General features: G+C 41.3%; 1 protein-coding gene across 6 annotated transcripts in view; it reads left to right on the forward strand.

Moving 5' to 3' along the window:
• The first annotated feature begins 348 nt into the window (after positions 1-348).
• Positions 349-18646, forward strand: part of LOC310699067 (condensin complex subunit 3-like) — a 34221-nt gene continuing 15923 nt past the window's right edge. The window contains exons 1-11 of one of the 6 annotated variants that reach the window (XM_083520672.1): positions 349-456; positions 2571-2677; positions 6223-6432; positions 7289-7517; positions 8832-8977; positions 10187-10271; positions 11274-11466; positions 12490-12630; positions 13288-13428; positions 15344-15467; positions 17713-17802. In XM_083520672.1, coding sequence (XP_083376798.1) covers positions 2573-2677; positions 6223-6432; positions 7289-7517; positions 8832-8977; positions 10187-10271; positions 11274-11466; positions 12490-12630; positions 13288-13428; positions 15344-15467; positions 17713-17802 — 1464 coding nt within the window. In that variant the 5' untranslated portion in view covers positions 349-456; positions 2571-2572. Of the gene's footprint in view, positions 477-2015; positions 2095-2570; positions 2678-5874; positions 6018-6222; positions 6433-7288; positions 7518-8831; positions 8978-10186; positions 10272-11273; positions 11467-12489; positions 12631-13287; positions 13429-15343; positions 15468-17712; positions 17803-18646 lie in introns of those variants that run through there. The other 5 variants (XM_083520674.1, XM_083520671.1, XM_083520673.1 and 2 more) reach the window with 5 other exon arrangements.

Consider the following 18646-nt stretch of genomic DNA (forward strand, 5'->3'; position numbering starts at 1 on the left):
GGGCCAACGGACAACCTGAGGTACCGATAGCGCTGACGTCGTTTATTTGCCCCGCCCCTTTTCCATCCCCCAGTCACAACCCGGGAGTCTTAACCGCGCCCCTCCTTTCTCCGTTCCTTTCTCCGCCGCGCTCCTCTTCCGCCAGGATCTCGCGAGATTTGAAGCGAGAGAGAGCGCGCGCGAGCTCCGCCTCCCTCCGTGGACGCGCGATAAAAGATTTTGAAGTCTTCAGCTTGCGGTTGGCTCTCGCGGCGGCGTCCTTCACGCCGGGATCTCGCGAGAATAGGGTGGGGAAAGAGAGCGCGCGAAAGAGAGAGCGCTCGAGCTCGGCCCCGCCCCTTGCCACTGTGGGCGTGTCTACATTTTGAAGGCGACGGCGGGAAGAGGGAGGCGCGCGGCAGTTGCAGCGTCGTAGCGGCCGGGTCGGCTTCTGGTGGCCTGCGCTGAGTACTTCAGGTGACACGGGTCTTTTGAGGGCACGTGAGGAGAGGGCTGGCTTGGGAGGGCGGCGCCGCCCCCCCCCCCCGCCGCCACGTTCCCTCTGGGTGGGGTTTTTATTGGGATTATTGTTATTATTATGACGTTTATACTGCTTTATCTTTTGCAAACCGCTTTGAGGTTTTTCCACAACCGAGCGGTGTATGAAGTTTTACGAAATTAAAGGAAATAAATGCATACGTTCATCAGTTTCCTGCGATAGAGAACGGCGTGCCAAGTCTATTATTACCTGCAGGAGAGGAATGAGACTGTAAGCCGCCTTGGGCGAGACAAGGCGGCCTGCAAAGTCAATATACAAGAATATAGGCACCCATAAATGAATTTATGACCCATAAATGAATATATCGCGACACGGGGTTGGGATGAAGCTGCTTTTTAAGCGGTTTCTTCTCCCGCAGGTTCTTACAGGAATCGGGCAGAGGAGAGGGGGGAAAGCGAATGGCAGACGCGGCCAAGGACCGGTTGAAATGCTGTCGCTTTGAAATACAGTCATACTTCATGTTGTGTTTGCTTCATGATACGTTTTTTCAGGTTACGACCCAGAAGTACCGGAAAGGGTTACTTCCGGGTTTCGCCGCATGCGCAGATGTGCAAAATGACATCATGCGCAGAAGTGGTGAATCGCAACCCATGCGTGTGCAGATGTGTCGCTGTGGGTTGCGCTCTATGCATGTTGCGAACGGGCCTCCGGAACGGATCCCGTTCGCAGCCAGAGGTACCACTGTCCATTCAATTTTAATAAACATAATGAGGTTACCAGACGTTAGGCTATCTTTATCCAGATAGGAATGCAGCTGGGCCATCAAGCAGTGTACAAAAATAAAAATAAAACAGAGAAAAATTCACAGCCATACTAAAACAGATTAAAATTACAGTCATACCTCAGGTTGAAGTACTTTTGGGATGAATATTTTCGGGTTGCGCTCCGCAGCGACCCGGAAGTAACGGGCTCCGTTTCACCGCATGCGCAGACGCTCAAAATGACATCACGTGCAGACGCCGAATTGACATCACACGCGGACGCAGGTTGTGTTCACTTCTGGATGAGAATGGGGTTCCGGAATGGATCCCGTTCGCATTCAGGGTACCACTGTACCTCAATAAAATAGTCAAAAATCAACATGGATATTTATTGCAATAGATATGCTGACTCCTGTATTCAACCGCAAATCCACGGACACATCATGAACCACTGGAATGATGTTTGTGGACCATTGTTGGTCCATGAACCACAGTTTGGGAACCCCTGTTCTAGGTTCAATCCCTGGCATCTCACACTCCCAGATATGGAAGAGAAAGCTTCCTATCTAAAACCTGGACAGGTGTGGCACATCAGAGAAGTCATTGGTTTAGAATGACAAGTAGTCTGAAATGATAGAAACTGACAGTTTGCTCTTTATGTTCTTTAGATTAGGCATCAGTATTAGTGGCTCTTGTAAGTGGCTCTACTATCTTCTGAGGGAAAAGTAGATAACCTTTCTGCTCCCCTTTGAGGGCATTTTTCCAAGGGCTGCATACTGACCGTGGGTGGCACAGAAGCCACTGTTTGGCATGGTACCTCCTTTACTCTCAGCCTCCATTACCCCATACTGCCAGGTATGGGAAGTCCAGTAATTTTTACCTGAGGCCTGAACTGATCACTTGCATAGGGCTTCTGAAAATGGGCTGCATATTTCTCACTTGTGTGCCCTAAAGAAATGAGAGGGCATGTGCTAAAATAAAAAAGTGACATTGATTTTGAATATATTCCACCTGTGGAAACTGCAGGTGGTTTTTCTGAAGTGTTGTCGTTCTAATCTTGCTTGTTAACTATTATGGAGACCTTTGGTGGAAAGGCAGAATATAAGTGAAATATGAAATAATTTAGAACTAGCTTTCATATAAGACTAAAAATAAAAGGGTTTGCAAAGTAATGCAGGTAGAAGCTTGTGTTTAGGCAAGTTGAAAAAACTTGAAAAACTCTGGTAACTAGGCATAATGGTTGATCCATGGTGACTCCAACACCTAGTGAAGTGGGTTCCATGAATGTACAAGATTCAGTTAAGTTTTTAAAATGACCCATTTCTTTGCAGCTATGAAAGGGAAGAAGTTCAATATTAAGGAGACCTTTGAAAAAGCTCAAAAAGCTCACCAAAATCATGCTAAACTTGTGGCATCCTTGAAGCACATGTACAATGAGGTAAATATTATTAATTTCATGCTTTTTGACTTTAACCCCCAAAGGTGGCTAACACATTCATAAAATACATTGGTCTCACTGAAAACCTTACCCTTTACACATCAAAACCATGCGATGGTTGCTTCAAGAAAGATACTGGGTGGGAAGTAGAATATGTAACAGAATATGTAACAGGAAAGCTTGGTCAACTGAGCATATCTAACAGGCATGTGAACGTACCTTCACTTACCTGCCTTCCCTAAATAAATACAACTGCAGAATATCCATATGGATTTGCAAGTACAGTGGTACCTCGGGTTAAGTACTTAATTTGTTCCGGAGGTCCGTACTTAACCTGAAGCACCACTTTAGCTAATGGGGCCTCCTCTTGCTGCTGCGCCGCTGGAGCACGATTTCTGTTCTCATCCTAAAGCAAAGTTCTTAACCTGAAGCACTATTTCTGGGTTAGTGGAATCTGTAACCTGAAGCGTATATAACCTGAAGCGTATGTAACCCGAGGTACCACTGTAGTGAACCATGTTCAGTTTACAACAGTATATTTTGTAGCAATAAACAGTGCTTCACTTCCATATAACAGTTCTCAAAGTGCTTCATGTTATGTTGGTACAGAACCCTTGTAGTATTATTGTATTGCCTAAGTGGAGGAGGAAAGCAAGGATTGAAAGGGGCCTACTTATGGTCACCTATTGAGTTCAGGAGAGGTGACATTTGTCAATGAATCCATGAAACTATTAACTATAGGAAACATTAAGTCATTCTTTTGCAGGGAATGATATTGTAATCAATTGCTATGCTCTTCATATGTTATATTTCCCCAGATTATTATAAGCTGCAGCCTTATTTCAGAGATTGTGATATACTGAGATATCACAGTGTTTAGCTGGTGATATATATCGTGATACGGAAAACCAGATATCACCCATACTGTCATAATATATGTTTTGTTGATACTGTTATAAGAAAAAAACTCCTTTTCCCTTATGGGGTACCCAAGAGCCCATATAGAGTCCTTTTGTAGGTTCTCTATTGGTAATAATAATAATAATAATAATTTTTATTTATATCCCGCCCTCCCCAGCCAAAGCCGGGCTCAGGGCGGCTAACAACAATCAAATAAGCAATCAAATAATAACACATTCTAAAAATATTTCATTATAAAAATTAGTTAAAATCAAATTGATGGCAACTGATTAAACAAAATTCTGTGCAGGTTGCCAGAGGAGGGAGTCAGGCTGCGCCCTGACCAAAAGCCTGGCGGAACAACTCTGTCTTGCAGGCCCTGCGGAAGGATGTCAGGTCCCGCAGGGCCCTAGTCTCTTGTGACAGAGCATTCCACCAGTTTGGAGCCGCAGCCGAGAAGGCCCTGGCTCTAGTTGAGGCCAGCCTAACCTCTCTGAGGCCTGGGACCTTGAGGATGTTATTATTTGCAGACCGTAGGTTTCTCTGTGGGGCATACCAGGAGAGGCGGTCCCGTAGGTACGAGGGTCCTAGGCCGTATAGGGCTTTAAAGGTTAAAACCAGCACCTTAAACTTGATCCTGTACTCCACCGGGAGCCAGTGCAGCTGGTATAATACCGGATGAATGTGCTCTCGCAGCGAAGACCCCATAAGGAGTCTCGCCGCGGCATTCTGCACCCGCTGGAGTTTCTGGGTCAGTCTCAAGGGCAGCCCCACGTAGAGCGAGTTACAATAATCCAGTCTGGAGGTGACCGTCGCATGGATCACAGTGGCTAGGTCAGGACGAGAGAGATAAGGGGCCAACTGCTTAGCTTGGCGGAGATGAAAAAATGCCGCCTTTGTTATAGCTGTAATCTGCGACTCCATAGAGAGGGAGGTATCGAAGATTACACCCAAACTCTTAACGGACGGTGCTGGCACTAATTGCACCCCCGCAAGAGATGGGAGTTGCCCCCTCGATCCCATATCGTCCCGCCCCAGCCAGAGGACCTCTGTCTTCGAAGGATTTAACTGCAACCGGCTCCCACGTAACCATCCAGCCACCGCTTCCAGACATCTGGTCAGCGTGTCTGGGGCCGAGTCAGGATGGCCATCCATCAACAGATAGAGTTGGGTGTCATCAGCATACTGATGGCAACCCAGCCCAAAACTCCGGACAAGCTGGGCGAGGGGGCGCATAAAGATGTTAAAAAGCATCGGGGAGAGAATTGCACCCTGAGGCACTCCACACACCAAGGAGTGGCGTGATGACAATTCCCCCCCAAGCGCCACCCTCTGTCCCCGACCAGAGAGAAACGAGCGCAGCCATTGAAGGACTGTGCCCTGGATCCCCACGTCGGCAAGGCGGTGGTCCAGGAGTTCGTGATCGACCATGTCAAAGGCTGCTGACAGATCTAGAAGAATCAGCAGCCCTGACCCGCCTTGATCCAGCTGCCTGCGGAGAAAATAACAGACCAACCAGAGAATATTGAGAAGTGAAGCAGCTAGTAAGCCTGATCTTTATTAAAGCTGTTGCAACAGGGTGCTCCCACACACACACAAGGGGGGAAGGGACCCAGAACAAATGTGTGCCTGCCCTTATATAGACTTTGAAATTGCCCACTCTCAAACTCCAGACCACCTCCCCAAATACATCATACATACATCACAGGGGGAGGTCTAAAACAGAATCCTGAGTGTGTTGTTTATCTCCTGTCTGCCATTTACCTCATTGCATTATCTGGGGCTTGGCCACTCTTTGTTATTGTTTTGTTGTTTAGTCGTTTAGTCGTGTCCGACTCTTCATGACCCCATGGACCAGAGCACGCCAGGCACTTCTGTCTTCCACTGCCTCCCGCAGCCTCCCGCAGCCTCCTGCACTTAATTCCTGAATCCAGGTCACAGGCTAACCCTGTTCACACCTTAAATGTGCCCTTGGCAGGATTTGTGAGCACAGAGACAATGGGGAGATTTCCCATTTCCTTCAACCTTGCAGAGAAATATTTGAAGTCATTTTGGGAGAGAAAGTGGTTTCAGTACTTTTCCGTGGGTTTCACACGTGTGATTTACATGCATTTGCTTGGTACATTTATGAACATTTTATATATATAAGACCTTAAAATTCTTATAACAATACTTACAGTCTTCTCATGTCACAGTACAGTACAATGGAACCTTGGTTCTTGAACAGCTTAGTTGATGAACCAATCGGGTCCCGAACATCAAAAACCTAGAAGAAAGTTTTCCGTTTTTCAGAAGCTAAACGTCCGACGTGGCTTCCGCTTGAGCGCAGAAAGCTCCTTCAGCCAATCAGAAGCTACACCTTGGTTTTCAAATGGTTTCAGGAGTCCAACGGATTAAGTTTGAAAACCAAGGTTCCACTGTACTGTGACATGAGAAGACTGTATCAACAAAACATATATTATGACCAGTATTTCAGATTACAAATCTTAATCTGGAATTTTCAAGCTCTGTCCAAAGAACCAGTTCTCAGTGGAAAGGATTTTAACATGTCAATGGGTCTGCCCGTTTTTTAAATAAAGGTCTGTTCCACCATTGATCAGTTTTGATACTGAAATTGCATTACTTACTGTGTAACTTTGTTCTAGTTGCAGGACAAAATCTCTTTTCATGAGGAATTTGTTCATTACCTTAAATTTGCCCTGATTGTCTACAAAAGAGAACCTGCAGTAGAACAAGTGATAAATTTTGCGGCCAAGTTTGTTGTTTCATTTTATGAGCCAGAAAAAGATGACACTGAAGAAGAGGAGCAAGTGGAAAATTCTCTTCTGAATTATTTGTTCAAGTTTCTGCTTGAGGTATCTTAGCAATAATGTAATGGTGAAAAAATAGCAATGGATGCATAATGTTCCTCTTTATAGTATGATCTAATGGACACCGTATGAATCTGCACATAAATGCTATTTTCTTAATGGTGATGTAAAATCAGTCTTGTTATATTGGGTAGAAATCACACTGAATGCAAGGGCTGTGTTATCTTTCCTGCTCTTAAAGACATAAAGCAGGCATAGGCAAACTCAGCTCTCCAGATGTTTTGGGACTACAACTCCCATCATCCCTAGTTAACAGGACCAGTGGTCAGGGATGATGGGAGTTGTAGTCTCAAAAACATCTGGAAGGCCATAAAGCAATGATAAGTGGGCTTAGCTTTTGTCTGAACAATCTGCTGCTAACCAATATTCACCTAAGGCCAGAATTTCTGAAGTGCAATTATAGGGGTCTTGGATATGCAGTTGCTTAGGCTCCAGTTTGCTCAATTGATTTCTATGGGATGTGGCTGTGTTTTGGTTATAATTACAGTCTGTGTTTATGTTCTATAGTCTTGCATTCAGCCACAGCTGAAGACCAGCTTCATAATTGCTGTCTTAAGCACCAAGTTTATTTTGCACCCCGTTCTGGTTTAAATCTGGTGTCATTCATTCATGGGTTAAAGATCCTTTAAATGGAAAAATAAATAATTTAAGATTAAGACTGACTGCCAGGATTGTAAGAATAAATGAAGGGGGTGTTATACCAAAAGAATACATTTGGTACTTAAATATTGTGTGAATTTATGAGATTTTTATATGTAAATACTTGAAACTATTCATATTTTTTATACATAAGAACAATAATGCAGGAATACTAAAAATCAACTCCTTGCTTCTTTTTAAGTCTCACGATGCAAACAGCAGTGCAGTACGATTTCGGGTGTGCCAAATTATTAATAAGCTTCTGGTAAGCCTGCCGGAGAATGCTCAGATTGAAGATGAGCTATTTGATCAAATTAGCAATGCCATGTTGCTCAGAGTGAAAGATAAAGTTCCAAATGTGAGAATTCAAGCTGTGCTGGCATTGTCTAGACTTCAAGATCCAAAGGACAGTGATTGTCCTGTGGTTAATGGTACGTTGTTACTGTATCAATGATATTTATTTTAATTTAAAGATGTATTTTTATCTTTTCAGTTCTTAAAAACTGGCTATAATAGTTAAGACATTAACATTAGTATTGAATTCTGCCTGGGAGACTTGAATGTAATTATTCAAGCAACTGTAAAGTAGTTGATACTTTATAATATTGGCAAATAGATATGTATGAATATAGGACATAGGGGACAAGAACAGTTTATGGTAATGGCCTAGTTGGGGAAAAGAAAAAGTTAGAAAACTGGCCTGGTTTGGAAGTACCGTACTTTTCCTGGCTTGTTATGGTATAGTCTTGCTTGCCTTCCCCCTTCATGAAACTGAAATCTACTGAATAACCATTTGTTTCAAAATCTAATTTTTAAAATCTGTTTTTCTTTATTTCTTAAAAAGTTTTGAACGATACATTTTTTGGGAAATAACCTGGTTTAAAATGATATCTGAATATAATGCAGACAATCTCTTAAAACTGATTTTATGACCCTCTTATAAAAAGTTGCTTTATTTGCAGTGATAACAATATTTTTTTCGGGGGGGGGGGAGTTTTCATCAGTCATCAAACTGCAGCTGTTTGTGTCAGTTTAGTATGACTTGTTACTGAGTTCCAGGGACTGGAAAGTTAACACAGGTGTCATCCACAAAAGGGTTACTTTGTACTCCTGTGTTATGCCTAAATCATTTGATATCTGCGGTCAATTCTTGAGTCAATACTCTAATCAATGGTTTATATCCAATGCTGTGGCAGTGGGATTCTCCTAGTATAGCAGGATTTCCGTTTACTTCCCATCCCTCTACATGCCCACAAATCCTCCAGAATGGATTTCGAAGAAGCATGGGGAACTGGAGGGGAAGAGGAAGAGGGCATTAATCCAAAACAGCTCTTCCTACTGTGGTTAGGCCAAAGGCTACTAGTTTCTGCAAGCTGTATCATGTTTGCCTTGGTTTGTGTCAAGTTTGCTACAGTAGTGTAACTTAATGTTTCCTGTAGCAAATATGTGAAGTGTGACTGACATGTGCTCTGCCTTTTAAGAATCAGGGGCATGTGCTAGGAAGCCCTTCGCTTGTTGTCAATTCCAGCCTATTTCCCTGAGTATTTACATCTGGTGTGAAAAAACATTGTCATATATTGGCCCATCAACTAAACGTCTGCCAAAAATGTAGAAGTTGTGCATCTAACATGAGCATCATAAAATCTTAATGCAAAGGGTGTTGGCCACTTGTTATTCATGTACATTTTCTTTATGTACATTTTCCGGTCATTAACATACTCTGTGTAATACTGTTTTTTGTTTAGTTTACAGTAATTTAATTGAGAACGACTCCAATCCAGAAGTCAGGCGCACTGTGCTGTCATGTATTGGTCCATCAGCTGAAACCCTGCCAAAAATTATAGGTCGTACTATGGATGTAAAAGAGACGGTTAGGAAATTGGCATACCAGGTAAGTCAAGATCTTACTACAATTACTTACATTGCTTCTTAGTAATATATGATGTAAACATTTGGAGAAATCAACTTTATTCTCTCTGGGGAGCAAAATTATGTTTGGGGTACAGGTGTAAATTTATGTTTAGGTGTATTTGCAGTGTTTTTTAAACTCGTTATAAATATTGCTGGTTCTGATCATTGTGCCAAGGAAGTCAGTTCAAACTGCATCATAGCAGTTTTTCCAATTAATCTACTGTATTCTGGCTGCCATGTGTTTTTCATCAAGATGGTCCAGAAGCAATGAATGTACATGGCAATTAATAATAAAAGTATTCTTCTTCTTCTTCTTCTCTAAATCTGTCCTAGCCTGTTCAAAACATGAGCAGAATTGAACTGCAGAGGACCATTGGGATATGCCAGGCACAGTTTTTGGTCCATTTTAATACAGCTTTTTATTGAGGATTATATGGTTGAATTTTGTTTCAAGCTCTGGTTCAGTGTTTAGTGTAACTAATGTAAATGTTAGTAAAGTGCATTATATTAACTGTTAAATATTGTGGCTCAGCTCTTATAGCATTCAGCTTGCCATAAGAAGTAATGAGCTGCACAGTTGCATCAAATAATGGGTGCAGCCAGTTCAGAGGTCTGGAGGAGCATGATGCAGATGTGCATTTGTATCCATATTAACCACTGAAGTATGCTTTTTATACATGGGTATTCATTGCTGGACTGGGATTTGTGTCGATAAAACATATCACCTGCTCTTGTGGCCATAACGGGTTCTATGTCAGTGCAGTGAATGTCTCTCTGAAAGTCTTAAGAGTTTAGTTCTGGGACAAAAGCATAGTGACTATTTGGAAGTTTTCATGGGTTTCCTTTTAGAAGGAAAACAATATATAAACAAAACAAATACAGTGGCTCTTAATTTTCAGCCTGGTTACTTACGAATCAATCCATTACATTTTATGATGGAATTAAAATGTCAAATTATATCTCTCATTCCACCTGCCCTAGTTCATGTATTCTGAGCTTTTAAAGTGTGTTTTAGACACAGAATTTGAGATCAACTCACAAAACTCAAGTTTCCCTTCTTGCTGTTTTATTACTTATTATGGCAAGATTCCCAGTATGTATCTGTTGTGATAGGCACATAAAGTTGCTTGCACCAATTTGTCAAAAATCATTATTAGTAAAGCCCTAAAATCTGTGTGCTCTTTAAAAGGTTTTGGCAGAAAAAGTTCATATGAAAGCTTTGACAATAGCCCAACGAGTAAAGCTTGTTCAGCAAGGGCTTAATGATAGATCAGGTAAGACATTTTTATTTTATTCTATAGTTGCCTATATTGTGTACTTGTTCAGTGTGCCAATTCCTTATTTTTTCATTGCTAGCGAAATGCCTGAGAGCCAACTTGCTAACAATGGTAAACGAAGGCTGCAGTCCTAGGCATTCTTGGGAGTAAGTCCCATTGCAAACTAGTGGGACATACTTTTGAATAAGCAAGTAAAGGCTTATATTGTAACAGTGGGCAATCTGGTTCTTCTGCTCCTCATGTGTGACAACATATGTAGTTCTCATGTTGGTGACAGGCTCCATCTCTTCTGCCAGGCTTTAACAGACATATCTCTGCTTCCCACATTAGCTGAAAAGCCCTCTAAAAAGGTAAAGGAGGAGTTAGGCAGTAACAAGGGATAGCCTTATGCAAGTATATGCATGTTGCTCTGTTGGAGAAATTTGTCTGACAGCTAGGATCTACAAATAAACTTCACAGTGATGTGAAGAGACAGTATAAATATAATAGAAGAATATACTAAAATACATTGCATCTAAAGTATTCTTTCTGGGAAGCCCTCATTGTTGTTTATAGTAGCACAGCTTTCATAAGGAAATCCTGATTTAGTGAGTCAACATAGACACACTAATGCAAAGTGCCTTCATTCATCTCTTCCTGCAAGTAGGAAAAGTTGGCGTCTGAATCCTGGCTTGTTTGGAAGCCATTTACCATAACTCATTTTGCATGTAACAAGAAGCTGTTGTTAACTGTAGCTTCCCAGCTTGAATCTTGACTCAAGTGAAGGGAGAAGCGAAACAGAAATGAAGGTGTGTACAAAATCTTGGCTTATCAAGTCAGGAGTTGATAATGTGAACACTGCTATATGTAGGTAGCTTATATACTGTTGAATGTGATATGGTAGAGACAGTCAGCTTAATCACTATGTGTGTGTGTATCTCATAGTAACTATTCTATAAAGGGTTTTTTACAAAATATTCAGAGAAATTATATCTCAGTTTAAATTTCCCGGCTTAATAGAATCTGTAAAAGAAGTGGTGCAGAAGAAACTTCTTCAGGCCTGGCTACGGCTGGTTGAGGGAAATGTGCTAGAACTCCTTCATCGGCTGGATGTGGAAAGTTGTCCTGAAGTGGGTATTCCAGCGCTTAATGCCATGTTTTCGCTGTCACCAGTCAATGACTTGATTAAAAACTTCTCAGACCTTGATGAAAGGTACGTACGTATGTGTTTGTTTGTTTTTTAAAAAACTGTATACTTGAGAGTTGAACTTGGGAAAGTAAGTTAAAGGTTTCTGCCTCATTACTTACCTAAACTTTATTCCAAGGACTAGTGAAATAACTATGTTTGTTTCTGAACATTTCTATGACATACTACTTTCTGAAAATAATAAACTTGAACTCATATTTGCTAAAATAGCTAAAAAGTAAATATCTGTAAGTAGCAGCCAGAACTTCCCGTTTTTAGGCAAATCAAAAAAGCACCTACTAAAAGGCATCCTATTAACTAGTGAGGGATACTTTTTGGAAAAGCCATCAATTTATTAGTGGGCAAAGTAGCACCGCTAAAGAGGCTGTTTGTAGTGCACATGCTGAGTGTTTGCAGACAGAGTTTTTAGGCTCCCCCCAACAACCCCTAAAGGTTTAGTCAGAATTGGTTGTACGTATGAGAAGAGAAATGTCCATTAAAATAACAGATGAGAGGTGGTAGGGTATATGCACTCTACCCCCACCCCCCGGCAGTAATACTTCGGAAGATATTACCCCTCCCTCAACCTGGGCGCAGATGCCAGCCCATTTATTTTGTTCAGTAGAATGCAATGCAATTCCAAGAAACTGGGGTTAGTCTCTTAATAATGCTAAAGAGTGACACTAGGAACCAACTTTCATATACAGATATTACATTAATTTAGGATAAAGATAGTGCTCTGCTTACTAGTATTCGCCTAGCAACTAACTGGAATAACATTTTGCGTGGAACATAATTATATTTTGCTTCAGTGAGGCATTCCTGCTGGTTACCATGAGATAATGATCCTTAAGTCATTTTTTAAATCAATGAAATTGTCTACAACATAATTCTTGTAACAGCTGCTCTGTCTTTTCAGCTTTTAATGTGTGTGGCTTAAAATGTGAATTCCAGCTTGTATATTTGTCAAATACTGTGATTGCCTTCTTAATTGACAAAGCAACCCCCCCCCCCCGTTGAAAATGTAACGTGTATATATTTGTTTTCAAGGAAAGTAATTCCAATAGAAAAACTAACCGCTGAGAATGCTTTATATTGGAAGACCCTTTGTGAGTACTTGAAATCTGAAGGGGAAGAATTCTTAGAGAACATTCTGCCAGAACCTGCCATATATGCAGATTATTTGCAAAGGTAAAGTAAACAAGAAAGTTAAAGCATTAGTCAGTGCTTTTTTCCAGAAAAAGAGGTGCCTGTACTCACCATGAAGTTGTTACAGTAAGTGCTACACATTTTAACAACAAAAAGAGGTGCCAGTACTGTGTACCCTTGAGTACTCCCTGAAAAAAAAATCACTGGCATTAGTTTAATTTATACTGCTTTTGGTTCTCACAGTTATTCTTCTCTTCATCTCCAGTTACTGGATTTGGACTTACTTCTGTGTTGTTCACAAAACAACAATTAAACTGGTTTGCTGGAACATAAAGATTACTGTTACTAATTTATGTTCCCGACTCCTTGTAGAGTGTGCAGAAGTAGCTATGTAGGCTAAAATAGGTCTGTGTGAAAAAGAATCTTTTAGCACTGGAAAGTAGGACATGCTCTTGGGAGGCTCAACTAGATACATTCTAACTGCCCGTTTTTCTTCATGTAAGGCCCAGCAAAGGAATAAAATAAAAGCAGTGATAAATGCATAGTATTGTGAAGATCGACGAGGCAGCATTGTTGTCTGTAGATAGACTCAGTCAAATTATATTTGTAAGCCCTTTAACTGGTACAGTAACATAAAATTCAAATAAATATCAAGATGTTGCTTGCATCATACCGAATAACCATTTGTTTTTAATTAAGTTACCTTCAGAATATGCCAGTTCTCAGTCAAGAAGAGAAAGAAGATATGGCTTGTGTTGAGCAACTGATGACGAAAGAGTTTATAGGTCAGCAGCTGATCCTTATGATAGGCTGCATGGATACCGCCGAAGAAGGAGGAAGGTAAGACTTAGTTTAGCAACAAAGAGATTTTTGATGTATATGTTATTCTGTTGACTTCGAATTGACTCGGAAATGTTTCAGTAGCTCAGTCCATTTTATTCAGCATTCTAGTCACTTGGTTTCATGTCAAAGTTCCAACATTAATATTCATCAGTACAGCACCAAGTGACTTGGTTTAATGGTCAAATTCACTTAAATAGCTTGTTTTGAACATTTTTCTTTCTCTTTCCATCCTTCAGCACACTGAAACCAGAATATGTTTCTTGTCCTGGGCCTGCAATGAAACAGTGTAGTGCTTTATACAGGCCTGGATAGGGTGGGACTTACTACTTTACTGTCCATCCAGGTTTCCCCCATAGATCCTTTCAGGTTCCTCTCTAGTTCCAGGATAAATAATTTGCTATGTTTCAAGACAATAATGCCTACTCACAACACAAAGAGCTCATAACCCACCTACTCTCAGCAGCCAGAAACATAATAGCCAGACACTGGAGAGACCTGCCAGGAGTAAACATAGACCAATGGTATCAAATAGTATGGGAAACGGCCTTATTAGAAAAACTAACCAACAAACTGAAACTAACACGGGGACAGATAGAAGAAGATGTCTTCACCCCAGTTCGGTTCCCCGTTATCACATACAGAGCCCAACAAGACAAGAAGAACCCACCAACAGCATTCAAATCAGTATGGCTAATCTGATCCACACACACACCACACTCACATGAAAACAAAGTTCACCACAGCCAATCACAACCAACCAACCAAACCCTAGGCCACGGGTTGACAATTTTTTTTTCCAGCAGGGGGCTGGTCCACCGTCCCTCAGATCTTATGGGGGGGGGGCAGACTATATTTTTTGTGGGGAAATGAACGAGGGACGATGAGCGGCGTGTGAAAGGGCTCCGGAGAGGTGCTGCTTTAAATGGTGGCCGCTCGAGATGGGCGTTCAGCCAATCGCGGGTCCTGTGTGTTGCGAGTGGCAGGGGCTGGTGGCAGCGGCAGGATGAGTGGCGCGTGAAAGGACTCTGGAGTGGGGCTGGCAGCAACAAAGCCCAGCCCCCTTACTCCTGTAGGCAGGGCGGGGAGAAGCCAGGAGGAGGGAGGGAGGAGGTGGCGCCGCAGTGTGTGTGAGGGAGAGGGAGGAAATGGTGCTGCCTGAACAATCAGAATCAGATCCACGCAGTGATTCCCGGACCATCCGCGGGCCGGATCCAGAAGGCAATTGGGCCGGATCTGGCCCCCAGGCCTTAGTTTACCTACCCATGCCCTATGCCAACCCCAGCCTCTCACCACCAAAGGAATACAAGCAAATAGTAAAGAGAACCCACACAAGTGACGCTGACACAAAACCCCACACATACAGTAAGTAGAATTGAAGCATTGCCAGCTGACCCCACCCTACTCACCATTTCCCCCTCCCTCTCTTTTCCCCTTTTCTTCCTAATATAACACTAATGTCTCAACAAATGAAACTGATCTGTAGAAAGTGTACCTTGAAAAAAGAGACATTGCACATACTTTTGTAAACCAAGAAATCTTTAATAAAAATATATTTTTTAAAAATTATTTTTGCCATGTTGGTTGGTGTTCTAGATTTCCATCTCTGGTCATGTTTGAATGTTTTGTTCCCCATCAGAAATGTTAGTAAAAGTTGTGCTTTGCTTTCCACTGTGGAAGAGATTTTAAAGAGATTCCAGTTGTAATAATCAGGTTCTGCAAGTGTGATGGCTGGGAAGGGAGGCACTTAAACATTTACACGTTGGAAACACCAACATAGCTTATTCAAAGAAACTGCCTCACTTCTGAAGTAGCAGTTAGTTGCCAGTTCTTGGATTTTAAACGAGAATAGATATTACTCATTGTTTAGGGATCATTTTATTATTATTTCATCAGTGTTATTATTATTCTTAAGGAAGAGACTGCTGACAGTGTTACAAAAAATCCTTATGATGCCCACTACTTCAGCATCCCTTGTATCATCACTTACAGAGAATCTACTCCGCATTCTCAAAGATGATGACAGAAGAATCCAGACTGTAAGTTCTAATTGCTCTTGTCAGTTTATATTCCAGGAAAAAAGCCATTAAAAATGTGTGTGTGTGTGTGTGTGTGTGTGTAAGAGAGAGAGAGAGAGAGAGAGAATATCACTCCCTGCTACGTCCCAAAAACTTTGAAAAAATCAGAGATTTCAGGGAACACTGAAAAAGCCTCATGAAAATGTTCTCATCTAGAATGAGTGTAGTGCCTTCAAATATATTTTTATCTCAGACATTCTGCAATATTAGAGAATAATTCTGACGCATGCAACACTCAGATCCATTTTTTCATCCAATCGCTTCCTATGAGATATCTCAAAGCGATTTAACAAAAGCATATATAAAACAATTTTGCAATGAAATCTATTTCAAATCCAATACAGTTATAGACTGGAAAAATACATTCTAAAGGCTTTTTATGACCTTTGTTTTAGTTTGGAGATACTAGAAGTATCGTGTTTGTGCTTTCTTTCTACTTTCCTATTGGTCAGCCTTTTCACTATCCCCCCGCAAACAACAACAGGAACACCCTGCTACTGACTGGGAAACAAATAGCATCTTGCCCTGCCTTGCTGTAGGATAAAAAGGTTAAAAGAAGTTGGGACAGAAACTTCAAAATACCTTTTGTGGCTGCCAAAACTTCAGAGGAAAAATCTGAAAGGTTTTGTGAGAACTGAGTTTTAAGCAAGATGAACAGATGGAAGTGGGCTGCAACTCGTATTCACAATTTTGTTTGTACAAATTGTACAGATTTAATAAACATACTAAGTAGGCTATAAAATTGTACTAAGTTAGGGCTTACCAAACTTTTTGGACCAATTGCCACATTTGTAAATAAACTTGTAGACACACCTTCCCCTGCCACTTCAATCAAGTACAGTGGTACCTTGGGTTAAGTACATAATTCGTTCCAGAGGTCTGTTCTTAATCTGAAACTGTTCTTAACCTGAAGCACCACTTTAGCTAATGGGGCCTCCTTCTGCTGCTGCGCCGCCGGAGCACAATTTCTGTTCTCATCCTGAAGCAAAGTTCTTAACCTGAAGCACTATTTCTGGGTTAGCGGAGTCTGTAACCTGAAGCATATGTAACCTGAAGTGTATGTAACCCGAGGTACCACTGTATATACCACAATATTACGGTGCTTTTTTCAAACCTATTTCCAGTGGGATTTGGGGCAGAGTAGAGGATCCTGTCAGGGATGGCCTTTCGGTGACCTATGAACTAAGATAAATAAATTTTGCACTTTATGTTGTTAAAGCAGAAAGATAAACTCTGGCTTGATAAAATTTTGCTTTGATAAGTATTGCACATTTATATATTTCTTTTTTAAAAAATCCCCGAAGCTTCAAAAATTTGGACATTTCCAACATGCCAGATGAAGTGCTTTTGCACTCAGCACCTCCTTGCCTCCCACATTCAATGCCAGAGTGAGAGCCAGGTACCAAGACAAACTTCAAATGAAGCCCATTTCCCACCCCCACCCCCCATCCCTAGGGGGAATTTGCAAGGGGGACTTTGCTGACAATCCCCTGTTGTCATGGGGGCTGCCTCTATTAAGACAGGCGGGACCCGAAGCCCTCATTAAGTATTTTTTTTCACACATTACAAAGAAACCTAATATAATTGCACTTGATAGCTCAGTATAGGAGCAGATAATTTTTTGTTTGTTTGTTTCAAATGCAGTACTGTATCCTTGCTTGCAGGAAGATGGCATTTTTATTTATTAAAGCAGTTTGATCAGGCACTTGGCCTTTATGCAGAAAGTAATACAGCGGTTCCTCCTAAACATGATATGAAAAAGGCAGCATATTATCTTCTATAGCCTTAGTGTTTATCTAGTGGCATGTGAACTTTTTTTTGGGGGGGGGTGATGTTAAGGATATATTTAGGGTTAGGGTTATTTATATTTATGAAAAACGGGCTTTAGGGGAAAATAAATGGTCCCTAAAATCTCACATGTGCTTGTTTACTTGGTTATGCTAGAAAGAAGACAGGTTTGGGAGTGAAATTATGCTAAGCAGCAGCATTTAGGAATGTTAAGAATCCTCCATCCGAAGCTTTACTTCACTGTTAAGTTTGGAGGGTTAGGGGCTTAATGAATGGATGGTCTAGCACTGTAAACTATTTTGCATCCTTCCAAAAGTAACTGAAAAGGCGGGATGGATTTTTGTGGGGGGGGGGATAGAAAATATTTGCAAAATTTTTCAAAATTTGAGCTGAGTACTAACTTTCTTTGCATCACCAGGTCGCTGAAATCATAACCGAGGTTCGTGATGAAATTATTACAGTAGACAAGCCCCCAGATGCAACTGAAATAAGAAAGCAACAGCTTAAAGTAAGTGGTGATTGCACTACATTTTTGTTTTAAAGAATTGTAGTTTAATGTAACTGTAGCACTGCTTGAATATTTTACTAGCCCTCCCCAGCTTTACTATACAAACAGAATTACTAGGAAGGGAGAGGGGTCAAACCTTCAACAGCTTTGAGCTATTGCAAGACAGTCCAAATTGCAGTAGAGCTACTAATGCAGTATTGTCGGTGTTGTGTGACATAGAATCATAGAATTGCAGAGTTGGAAGAGACCACGAGGGTCACCTAATCCTGTCCCTGCACTGCAGGAATCTTTTGTCCAATGTGGCGCTCAACCCTGAGGTTAAGTGTCATGTTCCTGTAGTGAGGAGAACATCATTCATAGACAGAAAGTAAGGCTTATGCATTTAGCAGCCAGGAAAGTCACAAATGATGCACTGTTAACATCCAGGCAACAACAACTCCAACAGTTATAGTGTAACTCATTAAGTTTTAATATCTTTAATCATAAAGACTCACGACTGGAATGTAGGAATTGATTGGAGGATGAGACTCATGACTGGAATGTAGGAATTGATTGGAGGATGAGACTCACGACTGGAATGTAGGAATTGATTGGAGGATGAGACTCACGACTGGAATGTAGGAATTGAGGGGTATACCGGTAATCTGTTCCAGAGGAAGGGATCAGCATTATATGTAAAGGTTGTGTACACTTGTGAAGAAATCTATGACCTGGAGCATAAAAAGCAGATTGAGATTTATATGGGTAAAAATTGTAGGAGAAACAACAGTGACCTTACTGTGGGTGTCTGCTATAGACCACCAAGCCAGATTGAAGACTTGGATGGTGCCTTACTAGAGCAGAT

Source organism: Podarcis liolepis (genome assembly GCF_965112155.1).
Source record: "Podarcis liolepis genome assembly, contig: HAP1_SCAFFOLD_38, whole genome shotgun sequence".
Classification (NCBI taxonomy): Eukaryota; Metazoa; Chordata; class Lepidosauria; order Squamata; family Lacertidae; genus Podarcis; species Podarcis liolepis.